The sequence below is a fragment of the Xenopus laevis genome, chromosome 2S (genome assembly GCF_017654675.1).
Source record: "Xenopus laevis strain J_2021 chromosome 2S, Xenopus_laevis_v10.1, whole genome shotgun sequence".
Classification (NCBI taxonomy): domain Eukaryota; kingdom Metazoa; phylum Chordata; class Amphibia; order Anura; family Pipidae; genus Xenopus; species Xenopus laevis.
In genome coordinates this window covers 21,218,114-21,239,162 of record NC_054374.1, presented here as the reverse complement: position 1 = coordinate 21,239,162, position 21,049 = coordinate 21,218,114, and the positions used below count along the sequence as shown (strand labels likewise).

The following is a 21,049-nucleotide window of genomic DNA, read 5'->3' as shown; positions in this document are numbered from 1 at the left end:
CTGTTACCCCTGTGGAAGCAAAGATACACAAGTAAGCCATATAGTTAAGGCCAACATTTTTTACTAAATTCGGGGAAAAATTGATATTGTGAGATACTTTCACTTTGTATAAAACAACAGAGCATGCTGTATACCTTTCTTTTATACTCCTCCTGTTCCGTGGAACCCACATCCAGCTGCAAAACCAAATCATCCACTTTGCTGTTCTCCTCTGCTGGTTTCTGGGTCCCGGTGCCTGGTTCAGACTCTAGGCTCTGCAGCACCTCACATTCTGCTTTCAAACTGTTGATTTCTTTAAGGGTCCCTTCATGCTGGACTGCCAACTGTCCCAAAGGATGTTCAGCAGTGTTTGGTGAGTTGAAATCTCTCTGTGTCTCCTGGTGAGAGACTTTCTTAACCTGACTACTTCTCAGTTTACAGACCAACTCTTTTAATTGTTTTACCTGGAAAAACAGTTATTTGTTAAATAAAAAAAAAAGTTATCTTAAAGTGAACTAACTTATCTAAAGGTGAACTAACCATTTAATATGCATGTTTCCCCTTTAGTTTAGGTGGTCCTCAGTGTGCCCTTAGTAATTATTTCCTTTTCCTAGGTAAAGTTTGATGTAGGTGTCAGGTTTAATAATATAAAAGGGAGAGAACATGTGTGCTCAGGGATCTTTTCCTGGATCCCACCTAGCCGGGAGGTAGGTACAGGATTGGGTCTGAGAAGGTGTCAGGCCTAATGAGGGATAGTTGGTGGTGGTAGTTTCTTGTTACAGTAGCTCTAGGAGCAAGTGGCAGTGACAGATTATTTAGTGAGCAGCTATAAACTTCAATGTGGAGGTTAGTTGGGGTTAGCACCCTTGCTGTGATAAAGCCGTCAGCTAGGGACATGAGTGGGTGAGCTAAGGAGCAGGGTAATTCACCAAGATAGCCCTTAGGATTTCAAGTGCTGGGGAAAGGATCACATGACAGGTTGTACTACCCACTGAGAGGGACCTATGTGAATTATCTCAAAGTGTGGAGGCTTTCCATTGATTAAAGGGAATGTGTATAGAGCCGTCACTGTCTGTCTGTGATACTAACAGACTGCCTGTGTTTCAATAAAGAAGTTAAAGATGTTGGAGAATCCCTCAGATTTCAGTTTATTTACAACCTGATTGAACTGTGATTAGAAAACAACCAATGATTAATCAGAGCAAGAAGTACTCAAGGTAATATTACACCTCATTGGGAGTTGCCAATAGTCCAAGAGTGCCTGGGCACACTGCAGCAGCATACGCCTGTATCTCACCATTACTATCATACTATATAACACACCCACAGATGGGCTACGTGTCATTTCCAGTTTTACCTATAATATATATACTGTATATACAAATAACTGTGGTCTGTATTTTGTACAAAAATATGGATAAAAAGGGGATTTTTTTCAACGTGTCATTAATTCCTTTTATTTTCAGGCATATGATGGACAAAGGGACAGTGGAGGTATAGCATCCATCACCACACAAACAAAACAAAAAAATTTAAAAAGCGAAAACCTCAAATTTATGAAGTAGAGCGTACCAGAAGGTACAGTAGGACAAACAGAGTTGTGGAAAAGCAAAACTCCTTGGTGTTGTCCACGTAGAACTAAGAGTTAAGATTTTGGGATATCCTGATTTATACAAAAATCAGTCACAACTTTCGGGGGGGGGGGGGGGGAACACCACCTGGTCTGAGTGAAAAATCAGACCAGTGGTTGGCAGGACAGGGTATCTAATTCAGACACCTGGCGTACTGTTGCAATGGAGACAATCTTCGTTAGCCATGGCATTTTCACATTTTTTTAATGACTGTTTTATGTAAAATGTTGTTAATTAAAAATCTCTGAGCCAAGACCTAGGGGCTGATTCACTATGGGTCGAATATCGAGGGTTAATTAACCCTCGATATCCGACTAGGAATTTAAATCCTTCGACTTCGAATATCGAAGTCGAAGGATTTAGCGCAAATTCTGCGATCGTACGATCGAAGGATTATTCCTTCGATCGAACGATTAAATCCTTTGAATCGAACGATTCGAAGGATTTAAATCCAACGATCGAAGGAATATCCTTCGATCAAAAAATATTAGGCAAGCCTATGGGGACCTTCCCCATAGGCTAACATTGACTTCGGTAGCTTTTATCTGCCGAACTAGGGGGTCGAAGTTTATTTTAAAGAGACAGTACTTCGACTATCGAATGGTCGAATAATCGAACGATTTTTACTTCGAATCCTTCGATTCGAAGTCGTAGTCGAAGGTCGAAGTAGCCCATTCGATGGTCGAAGTAGCCCAAAAAATACTTCGAAATTGGAAGTTTTTTTACTTCGAATCCTTCACTCGAATTTAGTGAATCGGCCCCCTAATCTTTCAAGAGAACTGAGAGAAAGACCTGTAATAAGACCTGCCTGTAAAAAGTAATGAGGAAACTGAATATTCCTTAAAGTGGAAGAATTTAGCTGTGTTCCGCCTAGGGCCTGGTGAGTTTTGGTGCCCACTTGAAGGCTAAGATATGCACCTTGATTGCCTGGGTGCTGAGTTAATCCTCACAATACAAAAGCGCTAGAAGTGCCCCGAGCTCCAGAACATTGATTGGAAACCGAAATGCCGTCATAGTCCATGTTCCTTATGCTACCTGGTTCCTAAAGGCTGACGTCAGTCAAGAGAACCAGCCAGTGGGATCCATCAAAGATTGGTGCAGTCAGCTAGCTTTTACTGGGCTCCACAGCAATTCAATTTAGGGCCCCCAAAACATTTTCCTAAATTGATCCATTCTACCAAGATATATTAATATTGCTCATTATTTAGTTATTGGGTTCCATTGGTCTTGGATGTTCCACTGGATATCCAAAAGCAGTGGCGTGACTATAGAGGAAGCAGACTCCATGGTTGCTGGGGGGCAGGGAACAGGTGGGCCTGGTTACCTTTCTCTATAGTATTAAAATCCAGCAGAGCAGAGGTAATGTACACTGAGCCCATCCACATTTTTTCCAGCGGGGGAGGGCCATGAGTAATCTTGTTTCCTCTCTATTCCAAAGGTAAAATTTGCCTCTATGCAAATCCATGGACCCAAGGATTCTTATGGAAAACCTGGCAGAGGACCATGGGGTTTGTAGTACTTGTAGCACCAAAGTCTGAATCTTCTTAATCCTATTGGGAGAAAGAAAGATGTGTTACGTTAAGTCTGTGTGATGAAAACCATGCCCAAGGGATTCCAGGCATTTGAGCACAGATGAAATGACAGTGTCATCTTCATCAGAAGAAGACCATGCTAGGTTGTAACCTCAGAGGAGAAATCATGCTCTCTGATGGTTTATTGTCCCATAGCTGAGATGCTTTTGGGGAATCAATGCCATGTCTCTCGTCAGTGGGGGTGCTTGTAGACCTTTATCCAATTTTCAGTGGACCCTTGGTCAAGTTTATCAAACAGCTTGTCCAGACATGTTGCTAATTTAGGGATGCCTGCTGTTGGGCCCAGCCTAGAGGTTCCTGGGAAGAGGAGGATGGCTGTGGCACAGGAACCTGAGGAGCTGGAAAAGAAAGGTTATCCCCTTGATTGTCTGTAGGTAGGGTCACCAAGAGATTCTGAGCTGCGGAAGATACCTCTGTACAGTGTCGGACTGGCCCACCTGGACACCAGGAAAACTCCAGGTGGACCCAGGTGTCAGTGGGCCCTCATGATGCTAAACTTTTGGCCTATTTCATGGCCATTCCCTATTTCTATGAGGCTAAATAGATGGAATAATAGATTATAGTATGTAAAGAAAAGAGACTAGGGGAATAGAAGTTGAATGAGGAGAGGTCCCTGGTATAAGGTTTTTTGGTGGGCACCTGGTGTCCCAGTCCGACACTGCCTCTGTAAGAGTGGGACATGATGTAAAACATGATGAATATGACGGGCCCATGTAGTATTTGTGTATGCAAGGTATTCGACCGTTAGATGGCAAGTTGTGGAGAAACACTGGTGTCACAGAATCAGGATGTAGAACCTTGCGGAAGGTGTGTTCATGTCGGCTAGCAGGATGGAGAGTGGCGTTGCACTGGATGAAGGAACTGGAAACTGCACACAACTCGAAGTCCCACCTTGAATAGAAGCAGTCAGTGCTGAATTGATAAAAAAGAAACAATGTATTTCTCACATACTAGTAAGCGCAATGTAACCAGTGAAGAATCCCCTTCAGTGGTGAGAAATAGATTGGCAAACAGCAAGAGGGGGTGGCCAGGCATAATGGTACAAGAACAGGTCATGAACAGCAGATTCCATTCCCAGCAGCTCCCATAGCAGGAGCATATCAGGGAACAAAAAAGAGTGGGACATGATGTGGAACATGATGGGGCCTTGTGGTACTTCTGTATGCAAGGTATTTGACAGTTGGATAAGTTGTGGAGAAACCCTGGTGTCACAGAGTCAAAAGGCTCTACAGAGTCAGAATGTAGAGCCTTTTGGAAGGTGCGCTTAAGTTGGCTAGCAGAGAGGAATGCCACAAAGGATGGAGAGTGGTGTTGCACTGAATGAAGGAACCAGAAATTGCACACAACCAGAAGTCCCACCTTGAACAGAAGCAGTCAGTGCTGAATTGATAACAAAAAAATAAAAATCTATTGCTCACATTCTAGTAAGAGCAATGTAACCACTACAGAATGGGAAGGGAGGGGGCAAAGAGCAAGAGGAATGGCCAGGGATAATGGTAGATTGTACATGACCAGGTAGAAGAGTACTGGTGGTACTGTGTCAAGAACAGGAGAATCCACCCCAGCAGCTCCCATTGCAGGAGCAAGTCAGGGAACAAAAAACTGAAACCCTCTACAGAGTGATAGGACGGCAGAAAATCTTCTTCAAATTCCCTAGTATCCTGCCTCCTGGTGGTGTATGCTGCGCCCCCAATGCCCCTGTGTTCCACAGACACTGCAATATAAATTGTTATTGTGAAAGGTGAAAGGTTCAGGCATACCTCAATTTTATACTGATCTCGTTCAGTGGAACACGCATCCAGCTGTCTGAATAAGCTGTCCATCTGCAAAGCCATATGATCCAGTTCACTGCTGTCCTCAGCTGGTTCCTGAGGCCCTGTGTCTGGCTCAGTCTTAAGGTTCCGCAGTACCTCGCACTCTGCTTTGAGATTTTTTATTTCTTTAAGAGACTTTTCATACTTGTTACTCAGACCTGAGATCTGATCTTCCAATTCTTTCACCTTGACAAACAGCTCTCCGCAGTACTTTTTCAGTCTTTCTTTTTCTTGGTCCGTTGTGTCCTTGGAACTTTCCGGATGATCAGCTTGGTGTGTGGTGCCCATATCATGTTGGGTTATTCCATTATAGTAAAGCTTGGAACCAGGCATCTGCTGGTTTTCTTGACTGCTGCAATCATTGCTTTCACCTTCTTTTTTGACATATAACTCATAATTCATGTTTTCTGAGGCAACAGGATCTGAACTGGTACCACTATCTTCTATTATAATAACATCATCATTGCTCTCTTGAAGGAGATTGGCTGTTTCTGTTCCAATGAGCTTTTGCTTCTTGGCAGATGTATTCCCATAAGATAGCAGATGTTTACAACTAGAGGGGAGACAATTTAAAACAATATTAGCATGTGCAGTGCCATTAACACACTCACAAGATTCCTAAGAAAATTTATGATGGGGAGCTGCTGGGGACAACTTGGAAGGCCTTGACCATTTCTGTTATAGTGCGGCTGAACCTCTGGGCTGTTACACTAAATATAGTATTTGAAATTCAGCATATCTAATCATATTCAAATTTAGTTCTCCTTAAATTCAGGCACCACACATGATATCTAAAATTTAAATCTGTGTATGGAGGATTAGCAGAGCAAAAGATAGGTGTAAATTGCAGGATTCTGGGGACTGGAGGAGCAAGACTGGTGTCACTTTTATTGACATGCTGATGCCGGGCCGGTGCTCCTATCAGGAGAAATCTGCACTGGTCTGGGAGTTCTTCCAGCGAGCACCACGGAGCGATTGTCTTCCTTCTTCTTTCTTCAAATTAGGGCAGATGCATGCGCAGTAGAACGAAATAGCTGAATAGTTAAGTTCGGCTTTTCACGCTATTGTGCATGTGCACCCACGTGAAGAAAGAAGAAGCCGGAAGCCATTGCTCTGCGGTGCTGGAATAACCCCGGGCCGGTGCAGTTTTCTCCTGATAGGAGCACTGGCCTGGGGTGTGAGGTAAGTAAATACAATCGCTTGGGGGTGCCTAACTTTTGGCAACCCCAAGTAAATACAGGCTTTACTTCTCCTTTAAAAAATTAAATGCAGAGACTGACAGACAAGACCATTTTGACTGCCCCTATTTTCCACTAAATGGCAGAGTTGTTCAACACCCTGTGTGTCAATAGTCTAATATCATTCATATAAATATAGAGGTGTTTGGAAGCAGTGGGATGACATTCAAGTGTCAGCATTCTACACTTTCACAGCAGATAAGCAAGTTAGAAATAAAATGGTTTCAGCACAAAGCAGGAGATATACAGGGTCAGGAGGCATTTGTGGTTCTCTTCACACCTATAGGATGAATTCCTTTTTCATAATTTTTGCTGCCAGGAAAGTCTTTATGTGCACGTGCTGATTCTCTGATTGTTAAAGAAAATCATTTTTAATTCATTGCCTGGGAAATTCCCCCATTATCTTTCCTCTAAAAAAAGTGCTGTCCAATTTCTGTAGTACCGAGGGCCAACATTTTACTGGCCTATGTGGTGAAGGGCCGATAATGGAAGTCAGTGTTGGCCACGCCCCTTTTAAACCAAACCCACTGTAAACTACACCCATATTACAACAATAACTTTTAAGATAATTTCCACATTAACGGTGGTAACACACCAAAAAACCAAATGGTTGGTGCTCACTGCAGGGAAATCCCTCATCACTCATATGTGAAAAATTGAAGTCATGTTAAAAACACACCCTTAAATCCATATGCCTCATCCTCCCATGTGGATAATACAACAACCCCTCCCCCCTGAACACATGATTAAACACCTTAGGGGCCTGTAACAACAATTTCCAAATGCTAACAAACCTCAAGATCAAACCCCTAACAGGCTTACATCCCACAGGTAGCATAGGGCAAGCTGAGAATGGCACACACAAGCAGCACTGGGCAAGCAGAGAATGGCACCCACGGGCCATCATTTGGACAGCCCTGCTCTAAAACAAACTACTTAAAGGGGAAGGAAACCTAGGTGGCGCAAAAACCCTCCCCCCCTCCCGTGTGTCGCCACCTAGGTTTCCTTCCCCTTTAAAGGAAAACATCAGACTTTATGGAAACAGCAGTCTCTACACCCCACTATTAAAGGAGAATTCAACCCTTTTGTAATAAACCGTACCCCCACCACACATAGACCCCCCGCCCTCCTTCCCCCAGCCTAACTGCGCCCCTGGGGAAATGCCCCATTCGGCTCTTAAAGTACTAGGAGCGGCTCTTAAAGTACCAGGAGTGGCATTTTTGACGCCCCTGGTACCTAGTGGGGCACTGCTGCCTGTGGCGACAGTCTCAAGTCGGCTCATTGGTGAAGCGCCCCTGGCTCTGTGTGTTCTACAAGTTTCTGCCAAAAGGTAGACAGGGATCTCTGAACAAATTGTCCTATTTATAAAGGGGGTGGAGCTCAGTCAAACTTATTTCAAATTAGAGAGTTAATATGGCAACAAAAATAGGAAAATTTGGATTTTAAAGAATAGGCAAAATGCATTTCAACACAAGTCTAATTTTGTGCTAATTTTTTAACAAAGGTGTTTACTTCCCTTTGAGCCCTGAATTATCACTTAAATAAATTCTGTGCAGACAGTGTGTCCTGTAAAAGCTGATCAGAATCTTGGATTCCATTGTCAGACTTACAAGATTTCCAAGAAGATTTTGTTGCATCTGTTTGGACCTTAAAAGAGAACTAAATCCAACTAAAAAAAACAAGTTAGAAATGTTGTATATTATGTTTTGTGCTTTTGTACCAGCCCAAGGCAACCACAACCCTTTAGCAGTAAAGATCTGTGTCTCCAAAGATGCCCCAGTAGCTCCCCATCTTCTTTTCTGCTGATTCACTGCACATGCTCTGTGCTGCTGTCACTTACTGAGCTTAGGGACCCACTCACAATATACAGTACACATAGAATAGAAATGTCACAATATAAGGCTGATTTATTGATTAATACAGATAATTACTACATGGCAGCACAGAAACCAGTGCAATTAGCATCAGAATTTAATAATCAGCCCTGTAGCATCATCTTTTATTACAGACAAACTTCATTTTCTACTGGATAATTAGTGACGACCCCTAACCTTAGCTTCTCAACAGCTGCTCAGAGCCCACTGAGCATGTGAGTGTCACAGACACTTTCCAAGATGGTGACCCCCTGTGACAAGTTTCAAGTCCTGGATCATTTCTGCTATTGACAAGCTGAAACTTTAGGCTGGTGCAATAAGTTCAGCATATAAAATATGGAATTTTTAGCCACATTAATTGTAAGGGTTTAGTTCACCTTTAACCTATTGAGCCTTTATCAAGAGCCTGAGGCTGCCTGCTTTTATTATTGTCTTGGACTATTATAATTTGGTGGGTTATCTGATGCCTTCTTCTGAGCTACTAAAAATAACAGGAACCAAATCATTTACACCTATGTGCCATAACCCCGGCCCCAAAGGGACATACCTTTTGTTGATATTGGTCCCCTGTCTCTGATTTGGCTCCAAATCCATCGGAGCTGAACTTACAGATGGCTGTATTTCTTCATTCTGTGGTGTGAATTGGACGGCAGTTTGGTCTGCTGTCATCTGCACAATATAATTTTAATGTCAGTCTGTGAGTTAGTAATTACTAAAAGGATAATTCAACCTCAAGTTAACTTTTAGTATGTTAGAACAGGTCCTATTCTAAGAAAATTTTTAACTGGTTTTCACCTTTTTTTTTAATATAGTTTTGAAATGATTTCCCTGCCTCTTCTGTCTCTTTTCAGTTTTTAAATGGGGGTCTCTGCAACTGCCAGTCAAAATACTGTTGCTTAGCCCTGTTGCTTTCCGGGTTAATTGAAAATGCAAAACAAAATAAAATGATTAAATAAAAAATGAACTATTGAAAATTGGCTCAGAATATCACTGTCTGGATCATACCAATAGATACTGTAAAAGGATAAGTAAACCTTTAAAATAAGTGAATGTGAAATTGATGAGGGTGCTATTCTAAGAAATGTTATTACGTTCATTATTTTTTTTTCTTTAATTCCAAGATATTAAGGGATACATGTACTGTTAACATGAATGAATTTTCAGCGCCACCTGCTGGTCAGTTTCCCACCAGTCTGACCACCAAGTAGTCAAGGAAGTTGTCAGGAGAAAGAAAGAGGCTGCTCTGATGTTCTTCTGCTTAGGAAAGATGTGAGAGAGGTTTCTATTGTTTTTTCTAAGCAGAAGAACATCAGAGCAGCCTCTTTCTTTCTCCTGACAACTTCCTTGACTACTTGGTGGTCAGACTGGTGGGAAACTGACCAGCAGGTGGCGCTGTTGGAATAAAACGTATTCATATTAACAGTACATGTATCCTTTAATATCTTGGAATAAAAACCAAATAAATAATGAATGTAAATTACAAAAGTGCTTAGTCAGTTTTACATTTACTTATTTGAAAGATTTACTTATCCTTTAAGGTGAACATACAAAAGATTTCATCAGAGAACCCAAATACTGTATATTTCTTAACAAGGCAGCTAAATCCTCTGTATCAAGCAGTTGCACAGTAAGGTAACTTACCTGCTGAATGCCTTCAGATGTCCTGCAATAATAAAAATATTTTTGTAAGGAAAAGCTTTGGAAAATCTGTCATATCAAACATATCAAACCTGTGACTTACCGTTTGTTGATATCAGTCCCCTGACCCTGATTTGGCTCAAAATCCCTCTGAGCTGAACTTACAGATGGCTGCATATCCTCTGTTTGTTGTGTGGATTGAACTGTGGGTTGGTCTGCTGTCATCTGCAGAATAGGATTTTAGGGCCTTATTTATTTACAATTTTAATTAAAAAAGTCAGACCAAACTAGAATCCATGATTGTCCCTGATCCGATTAAATCATGATTTTTATTAATAAATAAGGTTCAAACATGAAAAGATTGTGCGAAAACCCGAATCTCTCGATTTTTTTGGGCTTTTTCCTGAAAAGCCCGAAAATTTCGGATTTTTGCCCAAAAAGTCAGAAATAGTTGGATTTTTGGGCTAATTAAGGCGCACACCACAGAAACTTTGAAAAAGGATAGGGACCTCTCCCATTGACTTATATACAACCTCAGTAGGTCTGAGATGCGGGATTTTCAGATTCAGACTTTTTCCTTGGGGTATAACAAATCTCGAAAAATTAACGTTTTTTTTCCCCACTAAAAATTCAGATTTTATAGTAAAAAGACTTTGAATTTTTTGAGTATTTTGCATTCGGACTTGAATAAATAACCCCCTGTGTATGTTATAATAGGTCCTATTCTTAGCAAATGTTTAACTGGTTTTCACCTTTTTTTAATATAGTTTTGGAATCATTTTCCTGCCTCTTCTGTCTCTTTTCAGTTTTCAAATGGGGGTCTCTGACACTGGCAGTCAAAAAACTATTGCTCTGTTAGGCCTTGTTCTCAGCCTGCGTTTTGTAGTCAGTCGGAGAGAAGCTAAACTGCTCTCTTGTGCTTCTCTGTGTATCTTTTTCCATCCTTTTTCCATCCTTGGGGTATAATAAATCTCCAAAAATTTTAGTTTTTATTCCACTAAAAATTTGGATTTTATAGCAAAAAAAAAAAACACGCATTTTTTGAGTTTTCGGCATTCGAACTTTAATAAATGATCCACTAAATGTCAGTCTGTGGATTAGTAATGACAATATACTTTTGGGTTTTATATATCAATCTAAAATCTATATAAATATATATAATCACTGTAAATTAATTTCAGTGAAACGGTGACTGGTATATACGTTTGTTATTTTTTTAACTGTTAAAGATGATCTACATCCAAAGAGAGAATGTAAAGTTAGAGTGCAACTCTGACCAGTTTTGCAATTCACATATACGGGTATGGGATCCGTTATCCGAAAACCCATTATCCAGAAAGATCCAAATTACAGAAAGGCCATCTCCCATAGACTCCATTTTATCCAAATAATCCAATTTTTTTTAAATTATTTTCTTTTTCGCTGTAATAATTAAACAGTAGCTTGTACTTGATTCAAACTAAGGTATAATTAATCCTTATTGGAAGCAAAACCAGTCTATTGGGTTTATTTAATGTTTATATGATTTTCTAGTAGATTTAAGTTATGAAGATCCAAATTACAGAAAGATCCCTTATCCAGAAAGCCCCAGGTCTCGAGCATTCTGGTCCCATACCTGTATTATCTATGTTGAGTTAAAATTTTATTCTGCTAATACCAGGCTATGGACTAAGCAGCTATTTCCCTCTCAGATATACAGTGTCAATAACACAGCTAATTCCACAGTATAAAGTAATTGCACAGTAAGGTAACTCACCTGCTGAATTTGCTTAGATTTCCTGCAATAAAAAAATATTGGTCAAAGAAACAGCTTTGGGAAATCTATCACATAAAACATTCATATATTTAGTCACTGATAGTGATGGGTGAATTTGTCCCGTTTCGCCACGAATTTCGAGATTTTCCCGAAAAAATCGTGAAAATGGCGGAAAAATAGAGAAACATCGATTTTTACACCGGCGAACAAAATGTGCGCCGGCGTCAAAGTTGAGGCTGATGCCCATTAAAGTGAATGGTCGTCCATTAATCGTTGCTGTCGTCAAAATTGGCGCCGGCATCGTCGCTGGCGTCGAAAAAACCTTTTTCCCCACGCCTGCGAATTTTCGCCAGTGAATTTAGCAGCAAATTTGCGAATTTATACGCTGCGGCGAAACAAGTGAATTCGCGCCTTGCGAATAAACTCGCCCACCACAAGTCACTGAGCAAAATGTATAATGAAGCAATAGAATTCTTAATGAATCAGACGAAAGTCTAGTGTAGGACTGACCAGATATGGGATGACTTTGACGTAGTTGGTCAACTTAAATATATTGCAATATATGGACAAACAATCCCTGTTTTGTTTAAAGGGTAAGGCATTATTTGGTAGTTAAACATACAAAATGTCTTAATACAGGTATGGGATCCGTTATTGGGGGGAACCCATTATCCAAAAAGCTCTGAATTATGGAAAGTGTTATGTTTTGGGTAGCCGAGGTCCGAGGATGAGTAGAGTATAACAGTGCTTTATTAGAAGAGACTCATGTAGCCATTATACAACAGTAACTTTCACTTTCACAGAAAGGCCGTCTCCCACAGACTCCATTTTATCCACATAATCCAAATGTTAAAAAATGATTTATTTTTTCTCTCTAATAATAAAACAGTACCTTGTACTTGATCCCAATTGTTCAAATGCATTAAAGTCAAAGGACGTCTGAATAATTTTGATGCACAACAGTTTTTATGTGCGTGACTTTTCTGACACACGTTGACTTTTTTTTTTTGAGGCTGGCGAATTTTTGCAGCAGTTTCGCTAATTTATTCGCCGGCGGCAAAACATGGAAATTCGATGCAAATTTACTAGATCCTCTCACTACAAACAACTAATCGACCATGTAGCTCCCATACAGATCATACATCAGACTGACCACCATCTTTATTATTTCAATCACTTTGGAAGGGGAATATATTGTGAAAGGGAACATGTGGCTATTGCTAATCCATCTGGATTGCCATTGCGATACAAATAAAAGTGTTTCCCAAGTGGGCTGACTTGTATTTTTATTCCATTTCCCACTTAGGCCTGGATTTGTGGCGAGACCACAAAGGCCCAGGCCTAGGGCATAAAGATTTTAGTGGCAGCATGCCACCATGCCGCAACCTACAGATTACTGGGGATGCGTATTTCTGTAATCCCCAGCGCTCCAACGCATGCACGCATGGAGGGAGGGGGAGTACGTGAGTACGGCATCAGGGCACCAGGACCCAGCGGCCTAGGGGTGCCTCAGCCTGAAATCCAGGCCTGTTGCTCATGATAACATACGTGGATTTGATACTTGATATGGGTTCAGAAGTCCGTTTCCTAAATTCTTTTGGTTTTACCAATATAGCTCAAAGTGCATGGACACCGGATCATATAGATTACACCAACTGTATTGCAATTATTGCGTTGTTTGATACGATGTAGGATAACAAATCTATCAGTTACTGTACTTCTGTCTGGACTTGCCCTGGTGGTCTAGTGGGCAGCGGGGTCCACCATCACTCCTTCGGCGTTGATCGCCCACTGCGCAGATCCTTCGAATGCCGGTTCCCCTATGGCGTGATGACGTCACGCGCTATGGCGCGAAATTCAAAAGTATAAAAGGGGATTTCAGTGTGGAAATGATTGCCCGTTGTTAGGTTCAGTTAGCTTGTTCCTGGGTGTTATATTCTTTGTGAATCCTATTGCTCTTTAGTGTATTGACCCTTGTCTGCCTGATTAACTACTCTGACCTCTCCAATCCTGATTCCTTGCCTGTTCACGGACTATTCTACATTCTCCAATCCTGATTCCGGCCTGTCTGACGATTCTCTGCTTGTGCTGGCCCGGCCTGCCTGTTCCTGGTGGTTTTCTTCCTTCCAGTATCCTGATGAGACGATCGTGCCCCCTTGCTCGTCCAGAACTGTTTAGCTTTGCTCCTCTCTCTATTAAGACCTGGCGGCATCCGATTAGCCGATGGCTCCTCCCGAGGTGAAAGGCGGCAGTTAAAGGCAGAAGTGAGAGCCATGACCAGGGAGCTTAGATTGGGTTCTGGATATAAGGTGCCGAACGTGACAACTTCTTTAAAGGAGAATTCAATCCCCCCACTAATAAAAAATCCTTACCCCCTATCCTACATAGTCCCGCTGCTCCCCTCGCACAGGTGATAACTGTGGCCCTAATCGTTTACTTGCCTCTCATTGCAGAGTCAGCTCAGCGGAGCTCATGGGCTCCATCTTCGGCTCTTCAGTATTCTTCGGCAAGTGAGCGCTGTATTCAGCGCCGGATTCGCTGGGCGGGTGCCCCTAGGCTGCGCGCCCCTAGGCCGCGTGCTCCACGCAGTCCTAGCGCCCGCCTGCACTACCACTCGCCAGCGTGTGAGCGCTGGAGCACTGGGGAGCACAGGCTCCCCACAGAGCAGCTGGGCGGCATGCCGCCCCCAAAAATGTGCCGCCCTAGGCCCGAGCCTATGTGGTCTCGCCACAAATCTGGGCCTGGCCGTATTGGCATATGCACAGTTGGAACAGTCTTCCAGTTCATGGCAACTGGAGTGACGGAAATTGCTGAAGTGAAGGAAGAGGACACGAAGAATACTGAAGAGCACTGGCTTTGATGACGCCCATGAGCTTTGCTGTGCTGACTCTGTTTGTAATAAATGCCAATGTTTTTTTTAGGATATCTCTAATAGCATCCCATTAATGGCAATATGTAGTGATAAATCTAACACTGTTCATAGTTTTTATAACTCTTGGTTTCAAAGTATCTGATCTTAGAGTTTTGAGTGCCCTTTTCCACCCTGTTCTAATGCTCTTATTACTGTAACCACATTTTTCCAATCTTTCAGACCGTTCTTGTGCCCTTTGACTAAAGGTTTCATCTTTAGAACAGGTCCTCCAAACTCTTAGAAATTCACCCACTGGGGCGGCACTCTTAACATTGGGTACATGATGACTTGAAAAGTGCAATATAGAATTGGTGGCAGTTTCTTTTCTGAAAAGATCTGTTTGTAAAGAGCCATCACTATCCTCTCTTATCGTAATCTCTAAAAAAAAACACTTAATGTGTACTGAACACATGTTCATTTCAAATTAAGATTATTATCATTCAGAAAACTGAAAAATTGATGTAAAGATTCAGCAGAACCTTCCCAAATAATTAGCAGGCGGTTAATATGACAAGTCCATTGATCTATTTTTTTTTCAGAAAATACAAAGAATTGTTCCCACCATCCCAGAAATAAATTGGCATATGTGGGGGCGAAGGGAAACCCCCCCCCAATAGAGTGTCTTGTTGAACTTTGATATCTTGTAATTTTTGGCAAAACATCCCCTGTATCTTTCACATATGATGGCAAAGAGACCACAAAGGGGTCATATCTATGTATTGTCCTGCAATCTCGCATAAGTTGCCATTACCAGCTATAATTGGTCAGTCAGTGGTTTATCCTTATTTTTATGGATCTTTGGCAGGTTACAAAATGTCATAATGTATTCTTGGATCGGTATTGAGTAATGCATTATATTCTTGGGTAGACAGTAATCCTAAATCTTTAGCATCCTTCAGTAAATAATGATATTGTTTTAAAAAGATATTAGTGGGATCATGATGTCGTTTCTGATAAATAGTAACATATGTCATTCGGCTAAATAAATCGTTTTTTGGCCACATAACAACATTGCCTCCTTTATCTGCCGGCTGTGGCAATTTGAAAGTGATGTTCTCTTGGAAGGATCGGATAATATATTCCATATTCTGGAGGTTAGTACCACAGATTTATCTGGTCTTGGTCCTGACCTCCCCTACCCCCGCCCAATCACATAAAGAAGTCGCAAAGCAGGTATGCGCTGGCGGGGGTGGAAGAGGGACAGAGGGGGCCCTGCGACTGGGGAGGTGGGCCCTTGGGTGGACCCCCTCCGGTGCAAAAAGGTGAGTATGGCAGCAGCAGCAAGCTGCCTCAGGCGGTGGAGGGGCCAGGATCACCCCTGCTGCTAAGATATATAATATATATATATAATAAGGAGTTGTCAGCAATTTTCAAAACATTAGGAAAAAGTGAGGTTAAATTCATAACAAAAGCCAACACTACAGGGACATTTTAAAGGGGACCTGCCACCATATAAAATAACTCCAAATTGTTTTCTTTTTGGTTTGTCTGGCAAAATAAACTTTATTTAAACTATATAAATTAGTTAAATCTTGTTTATTTCAGTCTTGGAATTCACAATCACAGCAAGCAGGCAGGTGCCATTTTGTAAACACTGTTATTAAGGGAAGCTTTGCATCATGCCAAAATCTTCTTTATGCGCCAGAGTGGGGGACCTGATGTCCTTGCCCATGCCCTGCTACAAAATTAGATGGTAAGGAGGGAGGGGTAATGTGAGGAGTGCAATTAAATCTAGGAAGTGCAGAATGGAAAGTGAAAGTAATTGCCTGCCCCATCCCTATGCCTGAGGCATAGAGGCGGGGCAGGCAATATATGATTGACAGCTGAGATTTTTAAATACCTTTATAACAGGCATTGATGTTTTAATCGAAGAGAATTTATGTTTCATACTTAATTTGAAAAATAATTTTGTTATACAGCTTTTTATGTACAGTTGACAGGCACCCTTTAATAATCAATCCTGGTGCAGAAAGCACTGATGCAGTGAATCAGCAGAAAAGAAGATGGGGAGCTACTGAGGCATCTTTGGAGACACAGATCTTCCCTGCCAAAGGCCTGTGGTTGCCTTGGGCTGGTACAGAACCCGAAAATGATAGATACTGTATAACATTTAAAGTAAATTTCTTTTGTTGAGTTTTCCTTTAAGCCCTCCAGTGCTACTTGAACCAAAAAAGCCAGTCAACCTATCCTATAATAGGTTACAACAAAATGAGTTATATCATTTTTTTGTTCAGTGCAGTGTCCTGTAAGAGCTACATTGGACTTTAACCTACTGAACCACTATAAAAGCATCCTTATTAACAAAAAATAGTGTTCTAAGGGCCATGCAAAATATATTTTGTATGAAAATCGTTGCGTGTAGTGGGAGACAAGGCGCCCGATATCGGTAAAAAGGCTTGGATATTGGTCATCTCAACGACAAGGCAGAACTGAAAATTTTGATTGGACACCTTTGAAGGTTCCCGAACATTGTAACGTTAATACTGAATCATCAAATAGAGCTAAAGAATTTTTTTAGTTTTTACCTGCATATCTGACGATTCAGCTCTTAAAGGAGAATTCAACCTTTTAGCAAAAAAACCCCTACCCTCACCCCACATAGACCCCCCCCCTCCTCCCCCCAGCCTAACTGCCCCCCTAGGGAATTGCCCCTAAATTTTTTACTTACCACTTGGCACAGATACAGGCATCAGAGTTCCACGCAGCCATCTTACGGGTCTTCAGTAAACAGAGACGGAGACCGGCGAGCAATTTACCGGTTTGCAACAACTGCACATGCGCCGAAATGGACATAAATTGCTGAAGCGCCGGAAGACCCAAAAGAAGGTTGCGGTAAACTCAGATGCCTGAATCTGTGCTGAGAGGAAAGTAAAAAGTTAGGGGCATTTCTCCGGGGGAGCAGTTAGGCTGGGGGAGGAGGGTCTACATGAGGTGCGGGTAGGGTTTATTTTGCTAAAGGGTTGAATTCTCCTTTAACGTTAGTAGAGTAGACGAAAGATCTTTCGTACGACTAATGGTCATGGGAAAGATCGTAATTGTAGAATGTATGGCCACCTTTAGACCATAATAATTTGGGGAGTGGTTTTTACGTCATCTCCTGAGCTACTATAAATTATGAGCACCAAAGCACCTGGATGCACCCCCATGTGCCAACCCCAAGCCTCCCATCCCACCCCCAGAGACATACCTTTCACTGATATCCATCCCCTGGCTCTGATTTGGCTCAAAATCCCTTTGATTTGAACGCACAGATGGCTTCATTCTCTTATTCTGAAGTATTAATAGAATTGTAGGCTTGTCTGATGTCTTCTGCAAATTAGAATTTAGAATTTTAATGTCTGTGGGTTAATAATTACTTTATATTCTTTTGGGTTCTATGTGGGAACTGAAATATGTCACTTAACAATGTGTATAGAGGTATGGGACCGGTATGGGATTCGGGGGTTTCCCGGATAAGGGACCTTTCCATAATTTCTCTATATTTGAAGTGTTCAAAAAAACATAATTTAAACATAATTTAAACCCAATAGGTTTCTTTTTGGGTCCAATAAGTATTAATTATATCTTAGTTGGTGTCAAGTACAAATTTTGAAGAAAAAAAAACATTTCTAAAAATTTTAATTATTTGAGTCTATGGGAGTGTCAGGAACAGGATTCTGTCTCTCCAGCATCGCATCCAAGATGGCAGGGCCCACAGCCAACACGTGGGCAGCAGCGTCGGCACGGCGACGCCGGCGTCCTGACGCTGGTGCGATGATGTCACGTGCCTGACGCAAAATTCAAAGATAAAAGCTCTTCCAGGTCAAGGGTTCAATGCCCAATTATAGATTTTGTTTGGAACATTCCTGGGTGCTTTATAATTCATGCTATATTGATTACTGTACTTTTGACCCTGCCTGAACCTTGACTTTGTTTCTAATCTGCCTGCTATTGAACTATTGCCTGGAAATCGACTATAACCACTCCTGATCCACAATTGTACTGCAAACTTGGACTTTAACTCCAGGGCTTCCTCCTTGAGCCATTAGGCCCCCTGACAGGGAGATGGCCTTCCCATAATTTGGAGCTTTTTGGATAATAATGGCTGGGCTTTTTTGGGGGGTGGGGCAAGTGTGCTGCCCTTCAGACTCTCTCTCTCTCTCTCTCTCTCTCTCTCTCTCTCTCTCTCTCTCTCTATATATATATATATACTTCTAGGTATTGGGTCATTTACTTTCCCAAAAGCAGTGTGCCACGTGCAGATACAATTGCAATTTTTTCCTCACATTGCAGCAGTTTTTCCCATAATTGCAGCATAGTAGCAATAGCAATGGGGAGACACAAATGCATACATTGCATCAAATTGCAGATTCCTGCATTATTGTGGTTGCCAGGGGACATGCGTCTGATGAAAACTGCAGCCAATGCATTAAACTTGCATTTGCACCTTGATGAGAATAGGACACAAATGGTTGCAGCTACAGGCAACTACAGTGCAGTAAGTTAATGACCACTTTATTCTGCTAATACCAGACTTTGGGCTAAGCAGCTCTTTCTCTCCTAGAACTACTGTATCAGCAACACAGTTAATTTCTCAGTATCAAACAACTGCAAATTAAAGTAACTCACCTGCTGAAGCTGTTCAGATTTTCTGAAATTAAAAAAAAAAGGGTTAAAAGAAAGCTTTGAAAAAAAGTAAAAAATAAATTCCTGATCCCATAGGACCAACACTGTCAGCAGGCAACCCATCATCTGCTCAGCAGATAGCACAGTGATTAGGAGGATTGCAGAGCTGGGATAAATTGCGACCAGGTTACTATGTGCAAGGAATTAGTATGTTGCAAGGAAGGCTGTCCTGTGGAAAGGTATTTAATTGTAGTGAGAGTGGGCACATAACAGGAGAGGTTACCTGTCTGTGTTAAGGACTCCCAGAGGGGTTGGGTGTACTGCCTGTCACTGCAAGGAGCAGAGGAGATGTGACCAAATGTCTGAGAGTCTAAAGTGAATCTGAGTCTGAGAGTCAGAAGGTGAGCCAGGCCTGAAGCTGGTGAATTTGTGTCCCTGGAGGGGAGAGTCGGCAGGGCTTAGTGAGAAGCCTATATATAATTCCATAGTGTGGTGTATTAATAGGAGTTTTTTCAATAATGGCTCATGGTAATACTCTGATTAAACCCAATAGCTCATCGCAATACTTTGATAAAGAACTGTATAAAATATAACACAAAGAACTGTTCTACTGTTGAACCCAATGTCGTATGTGGAGCCCAATATAGTGTAAAAAGACAGCTTGATGACTTATAATTGTGTATAACAAAGCTTTGTATTATAGTATACAAGGCGGCCTTATAATCCTGTATAATGAAGCGTTGTGCAAGAGAAATCATGGGAAGGAATCAACTCGATGACCTAATACTTGTTCATTATTCTCATATGTATTATGTCTTATGATTTCTGAAGCCCTTATCAGACTCTTTTTTATTATAGATAGGGGCACAATATGCTATTCAGCTACCAGTTAGCTAAGATAAGATCTCTGCTTCGGATGTGCTTGTTGGGAGTCTGGCCAGATCCTGATGAGCGCATGGGAAGCAAGATCTGTTATTAACCAAACCATTATATGAGTAATATGAGCTACTGATTAAACTACTATATGAGCTCATTGTTTGCTAAGCCTATATAAACTGGGGGTCTACATTTGGTCAGTTGAGATCTCACATGTGGGGTTGACGTGTGCCACCACAGGACCTTCCGTGCTCCGTTTAAGGGATTCAATCTGCTGACTGTTCCGGGATCTCCCAGTCTTGGTTGTAGATTGTTTGCTTCGCTCTTTTACTCATTCGGTAATGTATATCTTCTTCATTCTATGTATGTAATAAACCTTTGCTTATACTAGCCGGTGTGTTTGAATTACTTCCGAGAGACTCATAGAACCACAATTAAAACATGTGGAAACCAACCTGTATTGTGAGAAACCCAGGTGGACGCTGAGCTGTGTTCCTGTATGTCTGTGACTTTGCGAAGAGTTTAATGTTTACTGTAATGTTTCAAATACTGTTGAGGTAAGTATTAACTTAATAAACTGAATTTTAGGGATGCACAAATCCAGGATTTGGTTTGGGATTCAGCCAGGATTCTGCCTTTTTCAGCAGGGTTTGGATTCGGCAAAATCCTTCTACCCAGCTGAACCAAATAGGAATCCTAATTTGCATATGCAAAAAAATAAAATTAGGGGCAGGGAGGGAAATCATGTGACTTTTTGTTACAAAACAAGGAAGTAAACAATGTTTTCCCCTTCCCACCCCTAATTTGCATATGCAAATTAGGATTTGGTTCGGTATTCGGCCGAATCTTACGCGAAGGATTCAGGGTTCGGCTGAATCCAAAATAGTGGATTTGGTGCATCCTTACTGAATTTGCTGTGGGCCCAGTATCATCAAGTTATGCCATGTCTTTTTGGGGGCGGCTGGAATAGGATTTTGCAGGTGACCAATGATGTTCATTATTGAGTTACAGTGGATTCATCAGATTGGCGTTTTGTTGCCGGCGCAATGACGTCACCCATTCGGCGTGAAAATTCTAAATAAAAAGACGCATTGGTCACGGTTTCAATGCCCCGAATATAGGATTTACTGAGAGA

The 21,049-nt window shown here is 41.6% G+C and overlaps 1 protein-coding gene across 2 annotated transcripts in view; it reads right to left on the bottom strand.

The window, feature by feature from the left end:
* LOC108709239 (MORC family CW-type zinc finger protein 3) overlaps positions 1 to 21,049 on the bottom strand; it is a 56,204-nt gene that overhangs the window by 3,418 nt on the left and 31,737 nt on the right. For both annotated transcript variants that reach the window (XM_018248902.2, XM_041583428.1), the window contains exons 15-22: positions 19,042 to 19,063; positions 17,621 to 17,742; positions 11,523 to 11,544; positions 9,870 to 9,991; positions 9,770 to 9,791; positions 8,676 to 8,797; positions 4,963 to 5,569; positions 135 to 443 (exon numbers count right to left, since the gene is read on the bottom strand). In XM_018248902.2, the coding sequence (XP_018104391.1) occupies positions 135 to 443; positions 4,963 to 5,569; positions 8,676 to 8,797; positions 9,770 to 9,791; positions 9,870 to 9,991; positions 11,523 to 11,544; positions 17,621 to 17,742; positions 19,042 to 19,063 (1,348 nt within the window). The remainder of the gene's footprint in view (positions 1 to 134; positions 444 to 4,962; positions 5,570 to 8,675; positions 8,798 to 9,769; positions 9,792 to 9,869; positions 9,992 to 11,522; positions 11,545 to 17,620; positions 17,743 to 19,041; positions 19,064 to 21,049) is intronic.